The following is a 19,462-nucleotide window of genomic DNA, read 5'->3' as shown; positions in this document are numbered from 1 at the left end:
GGAAACCCCCAGAAATCCTATTTTTGCTGCATGCATCCCCATTGCTGTTCTCCTGTGCTGGTGGGGATGCCCTGTGACGACTTGCTGGCTCTGGAGGTGTTGCAGGATGCTCTGCAGCCCCGTGCACCCTCCGACTTCCTCCCCTGCCTTGATAGCAACCCGGAATAATCGCATTTTAATGACAATCAGCCAAGAGGCTCCTCTGGAAAACACAGGAAGCCCAAGCCAGCGTTCATGAGATGCTGCCATGCAACCACCAAGCAACTCGGGGTTGGTACCAGCCCCAGCTCCCGAAGATGAGCAAACACCTTTGTGCTTCATTCTACCAAGACACACCTCTTCTCCACCCATACCCAACCCAGATCTCAACCAGAAACCTTCTGAGAGGGAGAAACCAGCACACAATGGGCTCCTGACTTACAACAACGCAAATCAGACCTGAGGATGAGCTTGCCAAAATCTCTCGCCTGGCTTGGGTTGTGCTGGAGGCTCCTGTGACAGCATCCTGCCCATCACCTTTCCAGTGTGGGGATAAATCACCGATGCAGATGACAAAGCCACCAGAGGCCAGCCCCAGGGTCACAGCCTCCCTCAACGCAGCCACTGAGCTCGGTTTTAGAGGATGAAGACCTTAAAACACTTTTGCAATTAAAAATAAAACTCTGCTGTTGCAAAGGGGGAAGGTTGCCTGGTACCCGGCGATGGCCCGGGGAGGGCAGGGATACAGCCCCCAGGAAAGCCACAGCTCTCCACTGACAACATGTAGCTATGTGGGTTACACGTTAAAAACCTTGTAAAGACCTTAATAAAAACTGAAGCAGAGCAGTCTAGGATTGCCAAACGGATACCTAATACCCAGATGTGTGTTAGGATTATTTTTTTTCCCCTAACTGCATTCCACACACACACACACGGCATTGCTGCCGCTCTCATTTCAATACTAAAAAAAAGCCTCTCCCTGCAGCACACCGACCTAGAATTCTCCCCAAAGACTGAAAACAGACATAAATATGTGTTAACCCCCCCAAAAAAAGACCACCCCCCAGCTCCCTTTCCCAGAGCAGCATCCCTTGCAGGGATGTAAATCCACGGAAAAAGCAGGGTTGGAACAAAAGTCCTTTTCATGTCCGTTGTGCCCCATTCCGTAACAATTATGAAAACTGTTTAGCTGGGCTGGCATTTGGAGCATTTACTGCATTCCTGCCAATAAATTCCAGTCCCGGATCCGATGGAAAAGGTTCCCCTCTCCTTTCCCCTCCCTCCCTTGCCTTCATTCCTCCTGGCTTTCTTTACAACCTAATACCCTGTCGATGTGGGGCCAGGGCCTACTTAGGGGGAAAAAAAAACACCCAGCGCCAGACTGGAGACAGCATGCAGACTGAAAAAGTTAATCATTACTTCTGTCTGCCTTCATAATCTAATCACGCCTATTCCTAAGAGCAGGCGGCGAAGCACGCTTGCATACAGGCAGGGTTGCCGCCCAGGGACAGACAGACAGCATCAGCCCTTACCAGGGTAGGGGGCAAACGAGGGATGGACGGAGGGGCAGCATTTGGATGGAGTTCACAAGCCTGGCCATGCACACACCCCTCCCCTCACCTCTCACTTTACTCTGGATTAATAACGCTTAGCAATTATAGAGAATATTACATTCATTAAGTAATTAACCCTCCCGGCGCTCCAGCGGAGTTGCCACCCCCCTTTTGCAGACGGAGGCCAGCAGAGGTGCGCCCTGGGCTATAAAACGGGGCAGGTCAGCAGCAACCAGATTAAAAAACAAACAAACAAAAAAACCAAAAAGCTCCTTGTGCTCATCCCACCCCACTTTCAGTGGCAGCGGCAGAGCTGTGTCCCAGGCAGAGACTGTGCCACAGCCGGGGTGGCATCACCAAGACCCAGTAGCATCGTCCCGTGATGGGCAAAGCCTGGGGGATTTGGGGCATCACCAAGACCCAGCAGCATCCTCCCACGGGGGCAAAGCCCAGGGGATTTGGGGCTCGGCACCACCGCTTGGCAAACCCAGTACCATACCAGCTGCTCCAGAAAATAACCTCGGTGCAACATCTCAGGTGTGTCAAGGCTTCATGCTCTTGACACCCGGGATACATTTTCCATGCTTGGCTGTGACAAAGAACAGGAAAACTACGGGCCTCTGCATATGAAGATTTATGAGCTTGTTCCTTATTATGAGCTGAAAAGTCTCAGCCTGGCTTCCAAAGAAAATGAATTCATCAGTTCAAACGCAGTGATGTGACTTCAGACTCCTGACTCCTTTTCCAAATAAAACTCCTGTTATTTGATTCCTGCCCGAAGGATGATTTTATGGAGTTATTTACTCCATCTGCTCTGCCCAGGAAGGTGCCGCTGGAGCCCAGCTGCAGGGTCACCAGCAGCCATCCCACATGGGTGAGCAGGACCCTGTCTCACTGTTTAATTTCTTGACTATTTTGCTATTTTCCCTGCTTTTCCACTCAAAACCTCACCTTGCACACCAACGTGCAAACAGACACACAACCCCTCCAGTATTATTTTGCATCACCCACCGTGGAGGGACCTCCCCCTCGGCAGCAATGCCTGGCAATTTTTAGCATCTATAAATTCAACCCATCGGTTTCCATCACCAAAAATCACCAGATCCGGAGCCAACTTCAGCAGTTGTAAAAGTGAAGGATGTTTGAACTTTCACCACCTTCCCAACACCCAAGTTTCTCCAATGCAAAGCCAGCTCTTCTTGATGCAGCGTTGGCAACTCTACAAACAAAATCTATTCAACCTATATATATATGTAATTTTTTTTCAACCTCTATATATAGGTTGAATATATTCAACATATTCATTATATATTCACTATATTTGATATATTCAATATAATGAATATAAATGAATATGTTGAATATATTCAACCTATATATACACTATATATAATAGAGAGAATATATTCACTATATTGAATATATTCAACCTACATATATATAAAACCTATATAACCTACATATATTCAACATATATATATATATAACCATCCATAGCCTCGCTTATTACGGATACATATAGGTACATATTTGTAACGATGCTCCGAAGGCGTAACAGCCTGAGCGGTTCCGAGTTATTCATTTAATGGAGAAATCTGCTTTTTTGCCTGCCCAGGTATTCAGGGAAAAGCCAGGAAAGCCCATGGGAGCCAGGGCTTCACCCCAAAGATGGCTGGCCAAAACCCAGCACCCCACCGGGCATCTTACTTCATCCCCAAGGGTGGATGAGGAAGGACCACAGAGCTGGGCATCTGCCACCGCTCATGGAGAAGCATCACCAGAAGCATCACCAGGACCTCCTGCAACCACCCCATGGTGCTTCAGCGTTGCTGGCACAACCTAACCGGGGAGCTGAAGTCAGGAGGTTTTTTATGCAGCAAGGTTAAAAGGGTAGAGAAGGGCTGAGCCAGTTCTTACAGGGTGTTTTTTTTTCCCCCCTTGCAAGTTAAAACCAAGATAATGACACTGGGTGGGGACCAATTTGAAGGGCTGAGCAGCCAAACCAAAATTAGTCTCCCAGCCAAGAGCTTCCTAGGCCTCACAGTTTGGGGAAGGAAGCCGAGAAAAGGCATGAAAAAAAAAAAAAAAAGATTCCTTGGGAAGCTCGAGCGTCGCGCTCAAGCAAAGGTGACCCTGCTAGTCAAATATTTTTCAACATAATCAAAATAAAATAAAAGTACTGGAGCAGCTTCCCTCGAAAAAGCGGGGCCCATGGAATGGGTTTTTTTCTCGTTTTCTCTCCTTTTCTTTCTCCTCCTCCCCCGGCACTTTCTTTCCTTTCACTAATAACTATGTTTTCTTGTATTTTTTTTCTTGGCTCTTTCCTCATAAAAGACTGATGTAATTTCCTGTCTTGTCCCAATGTTTCCTGTTAATTAACAGGGTGAAAGTTATCATCATGTATTTAAATGGCTACCCAAAAGAGGGGAGGGGAAAAAAAACAAGGGAAAAAGAAAAAAGAAAATAAAAAAGAAAGGGGAGAGAAGGATTGTCTGTTAGCAAATACCACATCACATCCCCAATAGCACAAAACCACCTGGAAAAAGCTTTTTGGACCCGATGGCTTGAACCCATCAGCAAAGACCCCCTCCGCAAGGGTGGCTCCCGTGGCAGGTCCGTGCACGGGGGATGCGAATCCCCACCCTTCCCTGGATGGGGGTGGAAAATCCCTGCAATGCTGGCCCAGAAAAGCTTTTTTCTTGTATTAAAAAAGTAAAATAAAATAAAGAAGGGGCAGGGGCAGAAGGGGCAGGGGAAAGGGAAGGGGAAAGGGAAGGGGAAAGGGAAGGGGAAAGGGAAGGGGAAAGGGAAGGGGAAAGGGAAGGGGAAAGGGAAGGGAAGGGAAGGGAAGGGAAGGGAAGGGAAGGGAAGGGAAGGGAAGAGAAGAGAAGGGAAGAGAAGGGAAGAGAAGAGAAGAGAAGAGAAGAGAAGAGAAGAGAAGAGAAGAGAAGAGAAGAGAAGAGAAGAATAATAATAAACTGCAGAGAAAGAGGCAGCCTGCAACACCCAAGATGCTGCTTTTATCAAAAGAAGTTGTTAAAAAATAAAAAAAAACAAACCCAAGGGGCTAATCCAAAGCCAGCGGGCAGAAATCCTGCGAGACGCCGAGCTCCTTCCCTTCCCCGACCTCAGCCCCACGCATGATCAGGTTGCTTGTGCCCTCCCGTTCCTCAACAGCAGCCGTGATGCAGCCGGTACCTCGGTGGCCCCAGAGCCAAGTCAGCGGCCTCAGCATGCCAACAGGGGGTGAAAACAAAGCAATTTAGGCAAAAAGCAAGGGTGGTTAGAACAGAGACCATGCCTCAGCGGTTAATAATATCTCAGCGCTGAAAATAAACTGGAAAGGAAGCTCCTTTGTGACAGTAGGCAGGAGGCCAGGCTGCAGTGTGGGTCATTCAAGCCGGCTGGGGACAGCAGTGGGGCTGGCACCCACCTGCGCCAGGCCCCAGCCAGCACCTGCTGCCCAGCCCATCACCCTCCTAAAGCACCCGGTTAGAGCTGGGGGGGGGGTCCATACACCCCATTTTTCCCTGTGCACCCTAAAATGGGGTGTACCCCGTTTTAACCCAGCATTGAGGTTTACAGTCTTGGCCGCCGTGGTTAGAAATAGGCATCCCCCCATGCTGGCAGTGGGGAAATGCATGTGGTTAATGTTACTGGTTCCTCTAGTGTAAGTGATACCCACTGGCAGACAGCAGGGATGGAAATGATGCAGCCCGCATCCCTGCCAGCCCAGGGCTGCTCCTCTACGAGTGTTTTTGTCCCATTGAGTTTTAAATGTCCCCAATGATCATGTTGCCAGCACTCATTGGGACATGTTTTGGGAGCAGAGCACCATTTGAATCCCTCCCTGGAACTCTAACTTCCAAAATTCACCTTTTTGTCCTCATTCCTCCCTAAAAAACACCAGGTTGTGGGATAAAACCCAAGTGGTCCCCATCATGGTCCCCACCATGAAGGACTCGCTGGTGCTGGGGTCTTCTTCTGCATTTTATTGTCAACTGCTCTCAAAGCACCGTTTGGTTGGGAAAATCCAGTGGCACCCCGAAAAATTAATTTAATGGAGCTGTACAGGGATGGATTGAAGCATCTGGCATTTAATGGGGGGGGCACCTCTGCCATCATTTTTTTTTTTTTAAAAACCCATCCTAGAAGGGTATCTAGGAAAGGATCAAAAGGCTCTAGAGCACTTAAAAGTAATTATTAAATGGGTCCTATTTGCTTTGGGGGGATTTTAAATAGCTAAGAGCCAGGAGTCGGGAGGAGGATGCCTCCAGCCTCCCTGCAGCAGCACAGGGGCTATCCTAGCCGTGTCCCCGGGGGGTCCTCGCTTGGCGAGATCCCCCTTAAAAAATACCCCCACAGGGCTGAAGGAGCCAGAGCGGACAGCCAAGCCAAGAGCTCTGGGGTTGGTGCCAAGCACCGGCTCCCTCCTCCCCGCCGGCCACGGTCAGATGATGTGCGAGGCTCCTAGTCTGGCAGGCAGCCTGTTTTGCTCCAGAGGCTCCAATGCTGTCGTCTTGGTGTTAACCCCTGATAACCTTATCCTTTCCAGGACGGGACAGTGTTTTTTAGGTAAGCAGGAGGGGGGGTTGTGTCTCCAACGAGGCTGGGAAGGAAAGGGTGCAATGCCCTGAGGTGCTCAAAGCAAATAAAAAAATATTAAAAGGACATATGCTCAAAAATAAACCAAGAATAAGTGACTTTTAAAAAATTCCCAAGCAATTGTTTATCCCTGGGACAAATATACAATCCTAGTTCCACAGGAAGATGCCTCAATTTCAGATTAAAATAGGATGCCAATTTGTAAATAAAGGCAATTCACAGGAGGTTATAAACTCTGTACACGAGGGAGGTGGAAGGAGGGGGGAATGGGAAAACACAGGCAGGACTCTGCTGGAGAAACCGCGCGGGATCCTGTTTACATGGGGCAGGGGGGAGCAATGGGGAGCCGCTTCAAGGGGCGAATAGCTCCGGATTTGGACAAGGTGCTTCTTCCCTGGTGAGCAGATACCAGTGGGGATCAGAGGCATAGTGAAACATTCCCGGCCTGTCCGCGATTTCGGAATGAAATGTCACTCAGCCAAGCGGTCCCTTAAACCAGATGAAATTAAATTGGTCCCACCGATGGGAGACCCAGGGCAGGGAGCGACACTGATGTTTCTGCAGCCTCCAGAGTCTTTTCCTGTCTTTTCAGTGCAGAGGAGTTGGGAGGGAGAAACTGAGGCTGCGCTTGCTCCAGAAGAGCCTTGCTGGTCTCCCAGCCTCAAGCCTTGCAGAGCCTTGGTCCAGCACCTACCAAGCACCATCACTCAACATCCACTGGCTCCAGGAGACCCTGGGGTGGTTCCATAGTCAGGGCAAGTCAACAGGATTGGGCTGAAATCAGGATAAACTCTCAGGTTTGGTATTTTATCAATAGCCCCTATAAATAAAAAAGCAGCAGAGGTGGCAAGGACACAAGCCAGCTTATCTTGCTTTCCTTCTGCTTCTTGGAGAGCTTCACTTTGCCAGCAGATCCAGCACCATTCATCTGTCCTGCAGGAGAGCCACCTTCTTGCCCACCATGGGCACCACAACCTTCCATTGGCCAAGAGCCACAAGCCCCATGCCACACATGGGTCAAGAGAATCATAGAATCATAGAATGCCCTGAGTTGGAAGGGACCCACAAGGATCATCGAGTCCAACTCCTGTCCCTGCATAGGACAACCCCAAAAATCACACCATATGTCTGAGGGCATTGTCCAATTGCTTCTTGAATGTTGTCAGGCTTGGCGCCGTGACTACCTCCCAGGGGAGCCTGTTCCAGTGCTCCACCACCCTTTGGGTGAAGAACCTTTTCCCAATGTCCAACCTAAACCTCCCCTGGCATATCTTCCTGCCATTCCCTCGGGTTCTATCATTGGTCACCAGGAAGAAGAGATCAGTGCCTGCCCCTCCTCTTCCCCTTGTGAGGAAGCTGTAGACCGTGATGAGGTCTCCCCTCAGTCTCCTCTTCTCCAGGCTGAACAGACCAAGTGACTTCAGCTGCTCCTCGTACGGCTTCCCCTCTAAACCCTTCACCAAGAGGGAGATGTCCAGGGCTGGGTGGAGAGCACCCCATGGAGACCCAGCACCAACACCATCAAGCCACCATCAGCTCACTTCTACCCTCGGAGCAGAGCCCCTCCATGGGTTGTATGGGAATTCAGCTCCCACCAATCAGATGCCATCAGACCACAGGCTGGCCACCTCCAGGCTCTCCAAGCATGGCTTTGCTTGTTTGAAAGAAGAGTCATCACAAAACACATCTGCTGGGAACGAGTCAGCTCAAAATATAGGAAAAACACCCTCTGCCTCCTATTTACGGAAATTATTTTTATCTATCTCCAATGGGCTATTTTTGCTTTCTTCTTTAACCATGTTGAGGATATGAAGGATCTGGACTGGTAATACCTGAGCACAACCATCTCAGTGGGAGACACCATGAGCAAAGAGTCCTGACCTCCCACAGAGTGACCACCGAAAAATAGAGATATAAGAAAATAAATAAAGGCAAGAATATGGAAGCAAGAGCCAGCAGCTCAGGGGAGCGAGGGGTGCATCAGCCGGAGAATGGGATGTCTGGGGAAGAGACAGTGGAGGTGGGATGAGGACACCATCACAGCGTGAAGAACTACCCAATATTGCATTCCTGGGCCAGGAAGGAGAACAGAAAGCGGAGGGAGGGAAAGAACGGCTCAGATAAGTTATCCCAAGGAGAAAACACTCCCCGTACATCCCCCCCCAGCCACGCTGCTCCCCCTCCCACATCCTCCAGCGCCTCTGGTATCCATCAATGAAACTGCCTTCAGCCTCCAGGAGGAGATTGTGACCCCTGCGGTGGCCAGACCCGAGACTCGTCCTCATCAAAGGATCCTCATGGAGAGCTGCAGGGCACTCACTTCCATGCCCTTTTAAATGCTCCTCTTGCCATCATCCTCTCAATCCCTCCATGCAGTTTCTCTGCCAGAGTAGCTGTGAACCCCAGGCTGGCCCCATTCCCAAATTCTTGGTGCTGAGAGTGATCTGCCTCACTAAATCCTGCCCTTCCAGCTTCCAGACGTTAGGGCAGGTCTACTGACTTTGAACACCACTACTACACCAGCATCCACTGCCCATCACTGGTGGCCAAAGCCTATGGTGCTATAGGAACCCACCACCACCATCCACCCATGATGTCTTCTTCCTCATCCTCCTGCTCCAGCTTCCAAATCTACCAAAATTAGGGGTTTTTTTTCTTTTCTTAAAGCTGCCCTTTCATCAAGGAACCGCAAATCCAGTGTGTACAGCCCTGGTCTGGAGGGGATGAGGGATGCTGGATTCTCCACCCAGCATCACCAATCCCCATCTGCCCAAACTTAGATAAGACCAAGCTGAAGTGCTCCCCACGTACCCTGCTAATAACTCCTTAAAGCCCTCTTCAAATACACCCTTCTGCTAACTAAAATATGCAGGGGGGGGTAGAAAAAAGGAGAAAGTGAGCTTCGGAGGATTGCTGCAAAGTGCATTTATTTTCCTTTCTTGACTGGGTCTCTCCAGTTGGGAATTTTCAGTGTTGCACTTCTGTGTATGGAAGGGAGATGCCAGTAAATCAGAGCAAATTCAAAACAAATGCTCTTTCATGTGGAGGCATTCGGCTTTGTTTCAGGGCTTGGGTAGCTAACCATATCCCTTCATGAGTCAACTCTCCTATCAGCTCCTCATTAAACTAAATGGTTACAATTACATTTGGGGAGGAAAAAAGAGCAGTTAATAATTGTAAAATGTTCTGTTTCCAGGCTTGGGGGGGGGGGGGGAACCTTTGATAAGGAAGACAAAAAAACCCTCCAATCCAATGAAATAATAAAAATATAATAAAATAAGTAAAAAAATGCATTTTCAGGAGGAAATGTGCTTTCTTTTGGGGAGGAGGCTCTATTAAGGAGCTGGGGCTCCCCTTCCCACAGCCCTTCGGGAGGCACCGGGAACGAGCCGTGTTATTTCCTGCAGCCCAAGCCCCCACCTCCTGCCTTCCCTTCGGGAGCAGAGCAGACAGGCGAGATGTTATCAATAGGCTGAACCTTACAGAAAGCCCCCTTTTAAAAGCGAGTACTTCCTCTGCTTATTTCATGTGGTATCCTGTGGAACTAAACTCTCTCCTCCCCTCTGCAACGGGTGTATTTCAGGAGGAAAAAGGAAAAAAAAATCTAACAACATCCTTATTGTGTTGTTTTGCTTCTTGCCTTTTTTCTTTTTACAGTCTCTTTTTTTTCTTCCCTAAAGCTATAGGTTCCAATAGCAAAAAAAATAAAGACAAACCCAACAGTCTTCTGCATTAAAAAAAAAAAAAAAAGCAGCAAGTTTCTCTGTTCCCTCTCCCCCTCCGTTTGATTAATTCTCATTAGGGCCTTTGAACAAACAATATGCTCCCCTCTCAAATAACAGACGGTATATATTACATCCAAAGAAAAACAAACAAGGCTCACTTAAAGACATCCATACCGAACGCAATTCCTGGAGAGAGGCAGGGGCAGATGCACACGCATGTGCAGCCGCCACTGACTTATTTCTGAAATTCCAGTTTCAAGGCAATGAATAAATCATAAATCATAAATCATTGAGACATCCCCACAAAGGAAAGCACCTTCAAACATCAGCAAGTACATGCAGGTACATGGTTTCAGACACTTTAATCCTGGTAGAGACAGAGCCCAGCCACAGAGTTGGCCGGTCCAGGGTGGGAGATGAGGTGCTGGAGACATCACACCTTGGAAAAGGTGTTGGGAGTTGGACTACATGACGTTTAAAGGTCCCTTTCAACCCAAACCATTCTAGGATTCTATGAAAAGCCCAAGAGGGGTGGGGAAACCACCTTCCAAACCCCCATCCCATAACGGCACCTGGAGGCTGAAGGAGATGGCAAACAGGAAAACAAAGGAAATCATAGAATATCTTGAGTTGGAAGGGACCCATAAGGATCATCGAGCCCAACTCCTTCTGCAACGTCTTCTGCAAAAAATGGGGTCACCTTTCCTCCCCAGGCACCACAAGCCTCACGCATGAGATGTGGGATGCTGGTTACTCTACCAGGAGCAAAGCCCAAGCATGGCTCTCATCCCAGAGACAAGAGGTGCCACCACCAAGTCAAGGAGAGCTTGACGCCGAATCCTTCTGCAAGGCACAACCACACCTGCTCTGATAATCCATGCATCCGAACGAACGGGTGGCCGACATCACTTTGCCTTCCCCAACATGCCTCTTCCTGCCTCGCTCCAAAAATTAATGGAGCGTAAGGCTGGAATTCAAAGGAAACATGGGCTTTTGGGAATGGAGAACCTCGCCTGGGATTTCAACACATCCTCTGCATGAGAGGTACACGGCTGCTACTGAAACAAAACCTAATTCCCCCTTCAAGCATGCCTTTCTCAATGACTCACATCCCCAAAACTCCCCAGCATCACTTTGCTTTCTATCAGGACCCTCGGTCAACACAACCCATGGCCAAAATCAAGGGTAACAAGAGATGTCTTACCTGAAAGCCCCCCAGGGGCTAGACAATTAGTTCCCCCTGTTTCAGTGGAGGAAGGCACAGAGTCTGGACAATCTGCCGGAGCAGAGGAAAAGAAAAAAAAATCAGTATATAGGCGGTTCTTCGCAGGCTCCCAGCATCACTGCAAGCAGAACACACATTCCAAAGGGTTTAGCAGGAAGCAATTACTAATTGTCTGTGCAGAGATGGTAGTTCATCAAGAAGCATCCACCCTAACTCGTCGCCTCAATCAAGGCTGCGCACTGCGCTTCATCACCAGCCAACGCTGATTATAGACCAGCAAAAATTACAGACTGGCTGCCACCTCTCTGGCCAAGTCACCGGGTAATAAGATCAAGGTTGTCATCGTTCCGATGTAAGCAAGCTCCCAAAAATGCTTAAATCATGGCTTTACGCACCCAATTTAGTCAACACCTGTAACTCACCAAAATGGGAACCAAAAGGGAAATGTCTCATCACCGCCCTTTTGTGGCAAACGGTCTATCTTTGCATTCCCCCGCTCAATTTTTGTCACCGCCAGCTGCTGGCAGATCTTACACCCCGCTGTCACCTCCTGGGACAGGTGGGCAACTGGATCTACTCCTCTGTGCACCACCAAAGGGCAAGGACAGGGTAAGATCGGCCACCCCGTTAGAGGTTTCTCCTGATGCATGGAGGCATTTGAGCTCAGGGTTTGGACCGTTCCATCCCAAGCCTGCTCCTCCAGGTGACAACAGCCAAGAGCCAACACCGATCCCCTGGTCGTACAGGCAAACTCCAGCTTTTCGATCACTATCATGGGGGAAACAAGCTCAAGGACACTCCATGCCTGAGAAGATCCATGAAGTTCACATAACCTTCTGGTCCTCAGCAGGTTCTCGGGGACTTTGGGTTTCATCAAATTTGGATTCCCTAATGACATCATTTTGCTCATGGCTGTATCTCAAAGCAAGGGCCGCCACCAGGAGAGCAGAGATAATTTTCTTCCTACTGATAAAGTAATTTTTCCAGATTTCATCTCTGAAATCCCAGTGAAAAAGAAATTCCTGTCTGCATAACCTCATTTTATCAGAGTAAAGTAGAAGCCCTAACAGGAATATACAGTTTAACAGGATATACTTAATCAAACCAAAAACAATAGGGGAGACAGGAAATGGACTTACTTGTGAAATACTGTATACGATACACTCTCTAAATGCCTTGTTGTGCTTTCTATGCTTTAAAGAAATATGCTTTTTCTTTTTTTAACCCTTTCTAATCCAGGCAGAAGATTCCCCATGCCCTTTCCCCGAGATGGCTTCAACTGCTTGGGCTACAGATGCTTTTGGAACGCAGGCTGGACCACCCTGCCCCGTGCTGGGCTCCATCTGCCCCCAGTTACAGCTCCCTGATGAGTCCCTGTGGGATAAAGGACATAATTTGCCCTTTCCGTGTTGTCTTACTCTAGGGATCATATGTGACCAGGTCCTCTGTTAGCACACTGGACAGGATGGCAGAAGAGAATCCTATCCTGACTTAAAATGCATAAGACTAGCAATGGGGTGATGCTGGCATTATGGCAGCACTGTTCCGGTTTGACTCTGAATCCATTTGCCATTTGGCATTTCTGCACTGAGGCTGAAAACAAGGACAGATTCAGAATCTCCCTAAACAGCTGGACCACTCCCTGGTCCACAGTATCCATCAAAGGAAAGCCCAAGTGCGCTTTCATGACTTCTTTACAGCTGTCAGCTCCCTTCCATGTCCCATCATCCAACAGCCAGTTCCCTTCATCAATTAATTACCCTCTGAAATCTCTTTAGAGGACACAGAGCTGATGCACCTCGACTCTAGACCAAGCATGATGGTCAAGTGTGGGATAAGCCCAAAAGTGGGACCCTCCTGGGCTCTCTGCCCTACATGTGACTGGTTTCATCCTTGCACTCTTTCCATCACCCACAGATCTGCCAAGAGCTCTCGCTAGTAGGAGTTACTCAGGTTTGTTTTATTTTCAGCACCAGAGAGGTTGTAGAATCAGAGGTAGGATCAAGCCAACTGCATGTGAATCTCCTCCCAAAACTGCCTTCCCACTATATAAAGCCATCGTGGAGACATACAATTATTCCTGGTGGCCACCAGCCAACCTTGCAAGGTGCCGAATAGTTCCTGGAAGCTGCCAAACCTCCAACTCTCCTGAAAGACGATGCCACAGGAGGACATTTGACTCTGCAGCATCATCTCACTGGGTTTCCTGCACTTTCATACTCCAGCACCACCATGACCAGCCACCCAGGAGCACGATGGACACAGCCACTTGCAGCCCCTTGTCCCACTTAATGATGGGTCAAAGCATCTGCTTGAATTATTTAGGGGCACCACTATCCATCTTGCTTCCAACACAGCTGCAAGTGGCAGTTCCTGCAGGGATATTGGGGATGCTGAGCTCCCACATGCCTCCAGGATCACAGGGTGAGCCCGGTCCTGCACAAGCCACTGTCACCCATCCCTGCAACCGTCCCGTGTAAGGAAGAGAGAAAGTCCTCTCCTTGATGAACAAGCAAACCAGCCTGGACTTACAGCCTTCACACAGGTAACCTGGCTGTCAAGGGCAGATCTTTTCGCTCTACAGCGAGTGCACAAATAACCAGATCTATTCTATCAACATACAGTCTGATGTGGCATTTTACTGCCTGCAGCAGACCCCCAGCTCCCTGTCCATCCCTGCTTTCTTCCAGCAAGCAACACAGCCTGTCTCAGCCTCCATCACCCCCCAAAAAAAATTTTAATCCCCATCATAATGGTTTTAAACTGAGAGAGGGTGGATTTAGACTAGATATAAGGAAGAAATTTTTTATGATGAGGGTGGTGAAACACTGGAACAGATTGCCCAGGGAGGTGGTAGGTGCCTCATCCCTGGAAACATTCAAGGTCAGGTTGAAGGGGGCTCTGAGCAACCTGATCTAGTTGAAGATGTCCCTGCTCATTGCAGGGGGGTTGGACTAGATGACCTTTAAAGGTGCCTTCCAACCCAAATCATTCTATGATTCTATGATCACGGGCACTGGCGACTGCTGCCAGAGCCCGTGCCGGTCCAGGTATTCCTGTCTGTCTATCCATATGAAACACTTACAAGACGTAGCACTAAATACTTAAATATTTTTATTACCACTATCACGTTTGATGGAAAAGCAGAAGTTTCCTGCTGGATGCGCGTTCCCAGCTCCACTGGCAGATGCAGTTGCCCAAGTCTAAATGGAGGGACCGTTCCCATCCAAGGTCCCAGGGGAGAAGATGGCTCATGTGCATCAGCCAGGCAAAAGGCTTCACACCTTCCCATTGTCATCTACTGTCCCTCTTCCATCTAGCTAGCCCATTGTGAGCAATCCTCAACATACGGCTGGGAAAACGCCACAGGAGATGGCACCGATGCTGGGATGGCAAATCCTCGGTCCCTCCACAGAGGAAACGCTGAGAAACCCTGAGCTTGCAAAACCCACCTGCAACAACAGACTTCCAGGCTCTGCTTGTGCCTGTCGTGGCCCCATTATCAAGAGTTCAACTGCCAAATGGATTTTTCTTTTAAAAAGGAAAAAAAGGAGGACTTTTTGGTGAGTAACCCAGTTGTTTCTGCATTTCCAATGGGCAGCGTTAATCACATCCTATTGGCCGATAGGAATAACTTTTCCTTTTGAAATGGCACATTCATGTTCTGTGGCTTTTCTGTTTACACACATTTTGCTACCTTATGTCAATACTTGCTAATGAATAAATATATCACTCGGCTAACTGAAAATGAGGTCCTGGCAGAGGCAGATTGGATGTTTAAACCCTGCTAATAGATTTATCCTAACATCTTTACAGGAAACCAAAGGCAAGTTTTAACCCTTCTCTCCTGCAGCTCCGAACCCCCTTGCATCCCATGCCAGGATCATCGTTGGCTAGAAACAAAGGCAATAAAGGCAGAAATATAAACTTTTGGGGGAGCATTCCCCAGCAGGGACACAGTCAAAATGATGCCAATCTCACCCAAATCCACAAAACTTTGTGATCCAGCAGATCCTCAGAGTCTATTATAGAACAACCCTTCTGCATCCCAGCACGTGCTCCGGATGCTGAGCCTACTCCCAATATCCCTCTTTCATTCATGAGCCTTTATCTCCTGTTTTTTCATGCTGAGGCAAAATATTTCATGCTTTGCAACCCAATTGTTCGTTAAACAGCTTTGCTTATTTCCACAAGGCACAAAAAGAGTTATTAGTGTTTCTTAGAGGGGAAAAATAACAGTCCAGCCTGCGAGGAAGTAGTGGGCAGGATGGGACCCCACAACGGTACCCTCTGTGTCCGAAGCAACCTCAAGTTTGGGGTTTCTTCTAGTCCCGAGAAACTGAAGAGCAGCAATTTTACAGAAACTGCTCTTTTGGCAAAAAAAAAAAAAAAAAAACCTGATATTGGTCTTCAGAAATACATCTATCTTTGCCTCCCTGCATCGCCATGCCCCTCCTGCCTGCTGTGACCGAGGGGCACGACCACAGAGACCACCATGCTCCAGCCAACATTCCAGATCCACTAATCTTTGGGGAGCCAGGAGCTGCTCCTCCCCAAGCAAACCCCCGTTTCCGATTCTCCCCACCTCTCCTCCTTCTTCCAGCCCGATTTATCTCACACCCGGCAAGCTCACTGCCAACCAAGAGTTTATGCAGACAACCGCAAAAGAGCTGGTGCCAGCCTCGAATGGGCTTCTCCCTTGGCACCCTGACATTCAATTACAAGCAACAGGCATGCAGAGCGGTGCTAAAAAAAAAATAAAAATGACAAACAAGTAACTTTTCAAACCCCTTTCCTAATTTTTTCAACCTGACAAGGTGGGATTAGGCTCCCTTAAAACACAGAAAGATTTCTACCAGCTCCATTTGTCAAGTCTCATTGGGATTCCCAGCCATCAAGGAGATGTTAGCCCAAGCTGTGCTGGATCCCCACCTAAATCCCTACAAATTCACCCAGGGGCACGGGAGCAAGCAGCACCACTGCCATTTACAACCGGAGCCCATGGTTTTCTTGGCTTTCCAAGTGACTTGAGCAGTGAAGGCCTGTGCTGCATTGCAATCCCTCCTAAAGTAAGTTTCCTGCCAGAGTTTTAAAATCCTGTTTTGTCCAGAGGGTGTCTTAGAGAAATTATGTTAATTCTTCCAGGGGTATCAGAAGGTACAGAAGCACGCAAGCAGCCCAAAAGCGAAATGCATCGTGGTGCGACAAAGGCAGGAGACGTTTCCCCTGAGAAAGGGGCTGTTTTCCCTTTTTTATCTGCAGTCTGCATTGAAAAAGTCCACTTACCAGTTGGTTTGAGAAAATCCATTGGATATCTGGAGTAGGGTGGAGGGGGAGACTCTGGAATTAGAAAAGTACAGAGAAAATAAAGGCAGAGCCATGAGAAAGAAAAAAAAAAGAAAAAAGATAGGAACTTATGATAACAGTGGCATTCTTTTAGCAAAACTGTTTGTCTTAGCTCTGGGGGTTGGAGGCAGGGCAGCGAGGCGGTGATTGCCTTGATATTTAGCTGTCAGATAAACAAAAGGGGCCGTCTGGCGCCAGCCTCCCTGCTATCTGCCGCTCTGGCTGTCTGATCGGGGCCTCCTTGGCTCGGCGGAGCCGCAGCAGCGCCGGGGTCGAACCGATCGCGCCAGGCAGCCCCTAATCCCCCGGCACCGTACGGGGACGGCGGGGAGGCAGCGCCGCCCGCCGCGCCGGGGCCCCCGGGGAGGGCGGGGGGGTCCTCACCCCCTCCCCAAAATAAAAAAAAAAAAAAAAAATGTATAAAACACTGCACTGCAAAGTTTTTTCTTTTGTTGTGTTTTTTCCCTCTGAAAAAAAAAGTTCAGTGGGCAGGGAGCCGAGCGGGGCTGCATCCCCATCCCTGCTGCCCCCCCGTTCCCCCGCCGCCTACCTAGCTCGCAGAGCCGGCTGAGGTGGTGCGGGTTGCAGCAGACGAGCTCGGGGTGAGCCTTGCCGTAGGATTCACAGCAACATAACCGCTTCACTTCGGAGCAGTGGCGGAGGTCGGGCCAGCGGAACACCTTGCAGAGCAGCACCGGCAACGGGTACCAGTGCTGGCCCAACCGTGAGTCGGCCTTGGCGGGCAGCAGCAGGCAGGGGGTCCGCACCCCGCCGCGGGACTCCACGGCGTGCAGCAACCCCTCCAGCTGCCGTTCCTTCAATCGCTTCAGCACTGCGTGGGTCAGCGCCTTCAGTTCCGCCTCCGCGCCCGCGGGCGCCCGGACACTGCGGCCCGCCTTGCCCGGGCAGCACCCGCGCCCCCCGCCGCAGACATGCGCCCGGGCCTCGGCCGTCGCCGCCGCGCCGGGTTCAGCCGCCGCCGCCTCCTCCTCCTCCTCGCTGCCGGGCGCACGGCTCCTCCAAAGCCGCCGAACGAGCACCGAGCGTTTGGTCCTGAACATGCGGGACGAGAGGAGAGGCCCCCGGCTACAAAACGGGCATGTCGTCCGCCGCGCATGAAGGGGCCGGGAGCCGAGACGCGGCGGCGGGCAGCGGCAGGCGGCGGGCGGCAGGGGGAAGGCGGCGGCGGCGGGGCCGAGGCGGGCTGTGGCATGCGCCAGTCTCCGCGCTGGGGCCAAGGGTCCCGCCGCCTCCCGCGGGGGGCTGCGCCGGCCCGCGCCTCTGCCCGCTGCGAAAAACAAAACCAAATAAACAAACAAAAATAAAATAAAATTAAAGGGGGAGGAAAAAAAAAGGGAGGGGGAGAACCGCTGCTCGCTCTGGCTTTGCCCAAAAAAGAAAAGAAAAATAAAAAGCCCGTCTAGAGTCTGCGGTGCATCGCGCTGGGGGAGGCGGGCTGAGGTCGCCGGCGCCGCGCCGCCCTGCGCGGTTGCGGAGCGCGGCTGGAGCCGCGGGGAATTCTCGGCCTCCCGGGGGCCGCGGCTCCCATCAACCCGCCAGTGCTGGGGAGGGGGGGGCGGAGGGGGGGAGAGACGGGATTGATGCGAGGCAGGGCAGAATCGAAAGATAAAAATAAAAAAGCAAGCCAAAAGGATGTCTATTTTAAAAAAATTAAAAACCCAAAACACCAACCCTAAGATTTGGACGTCGGAATCGGTTTAAGCATCTATCACAAAAGAGAAGAACAAGCACATCCAGAGTGTTGTATCCCTTTTTAAAGCCCAGGTCGTCCTGATGCGGGGTTTGGGTTTGTTTTTTTTTTTTCTCCTTCTTCCCAAAGGTTTTAATCCACACACACACACACGGAGTCTTGATCCGGCTGCTAGGAAAAGAAAGAAAGAAAAAAAATAAAAAAAAGGCAAGTGGGGCTGTGTCCCCTCCTTCCCCAGAAGCGTGCTGCCGGCGGGGGAGAGCCGGGCTTCCCGCTCCGCGCCTGGGCCGCTGTCAGCCGCTCCCGCCGCTGCTTACATGGGTGCGGGGGCAGCCCGCCGGCGACCTTCTCCGCGCTGCCGGCGCGTCTGGCTCGGTGGTTTTTTTTTTTTTCCTCCTCCTCTCTCCTCCTTCCTGCCTGCCTTCCTTCCCCTCCTCCTCCTCCCCCCTCCTCCTCCTTTCTTGGTTGTTTTTTTTTTTCTTTTTTTTTTTTTCTTCCCTCCGCTCGCTGCAATGAGGCTCCCTCCCCGCACCAGCGCCTCCGTCTTTTCCCTTGCAGCGGGGGAGCCTCGGCGGCGGAGCCGGGCGCGGCGGGAGCGGAGCCGATAGCGGCGCGGTGCCTGCGCGCTCGGCCGCGCCCGCCCCTCTCCTCGTTCCCCCTCCCCGCCCCGGCGGCGGCGGCGGCGGCTCGCAGTGCGCAGCGGCGCGGCCCCGGCCCGGCCCGGCCCGGCCCCGGCCCTGGCCCCGGCCCCGTCACGTGGGCGTCTAGACACCGTGTCGCTCCGGGGGAAAAAAAAAAAAAAAAAAAAAAAATTATATTTATCTCTAACCGCCTTGCGCAAGCGACGGCTCGGGTTGCTGAAAGGTTGTGGGTCCCCCCCTTCCGCGGGGATGCGCCGGTAGCGCCCGGGGCTGCTGCCCCCCCCACCCCTGCCCCGGGAAGGGGGGACCCCCGCCGAGGGTGCGGAGCGGGTGCGGAGCGGTTCCCCCGTCCCCCAGCACCGCCCCTCGGCGCCCAGCGGGGGCAAAGCGGGGGGGAGCCCCCGAAGCCAGGGTGTGCCGGAGATGCTGTAAATATTGAAGTATTAAACGCGATCCAGCCATTAAAAAAATTAATAAAAAAAAATATATATGCTTCTGGGCATCGAAAGAGGGCATGGCACGAAAAGCAATAATGCTAATAATACTTTGCACTTTTACAGCACCTGTCGCCAAAGGAAGGGAAAGTATTTCATCGAGGGTAAATATACTTCAATTCTCACAAAATGAGAAGCAGAAATGATTAGCACGTAGCACTATGACTATTCTTGTTATGGGTA

General features: G+C 50.5%; 1 protein-coding gene across 1 annotated transcript in view; it reads right to left on the bottom strand.

Moving 5' to 3' along the window:
• Positions 1-17,646, bottom strand: part of LOC309601586 (mothers against decapentaplegic homolog 7-like) — a gene marked incomplete at its 5' end in the record, with an annotated part of 28,026 nt that extends 10,380 nt beyond the window's left edge. Inside the window, 4 exon segments of the mRNA XM_082334687.1 lie at positions 11,067-11,138; positions 16,374-16,427; positions 16,984-17,611; positions 17,614-17,646. Of these exon segments, the coding sequence (XP_082190813.1) occupies positions 11,067-11,138; positions 16,374-16,427; positions 16,984-17,611; positions 17,614-17,646 (787 nt within the window).
• Positions 17,647-19,462: the final 1,816 nt, after the last annotated feature.

The sequence above is a fragment of the Platalea leucorodia genome, assembly GCF_965183815.1.
Source record: "Platalea leucorodia genome assembly, chromosome: W".
Taxonomy (NCBI): Eukaryota; Metazoa; Chordata; class Aves; order Pelecaniformes; family Threskiornithidae; genus Platalea; species Platalea leucorodia.
Note: the sequence above shows the minus strand (reverse complement) of the source record. Positions and strands in the feature narration are given on the sequence as shown.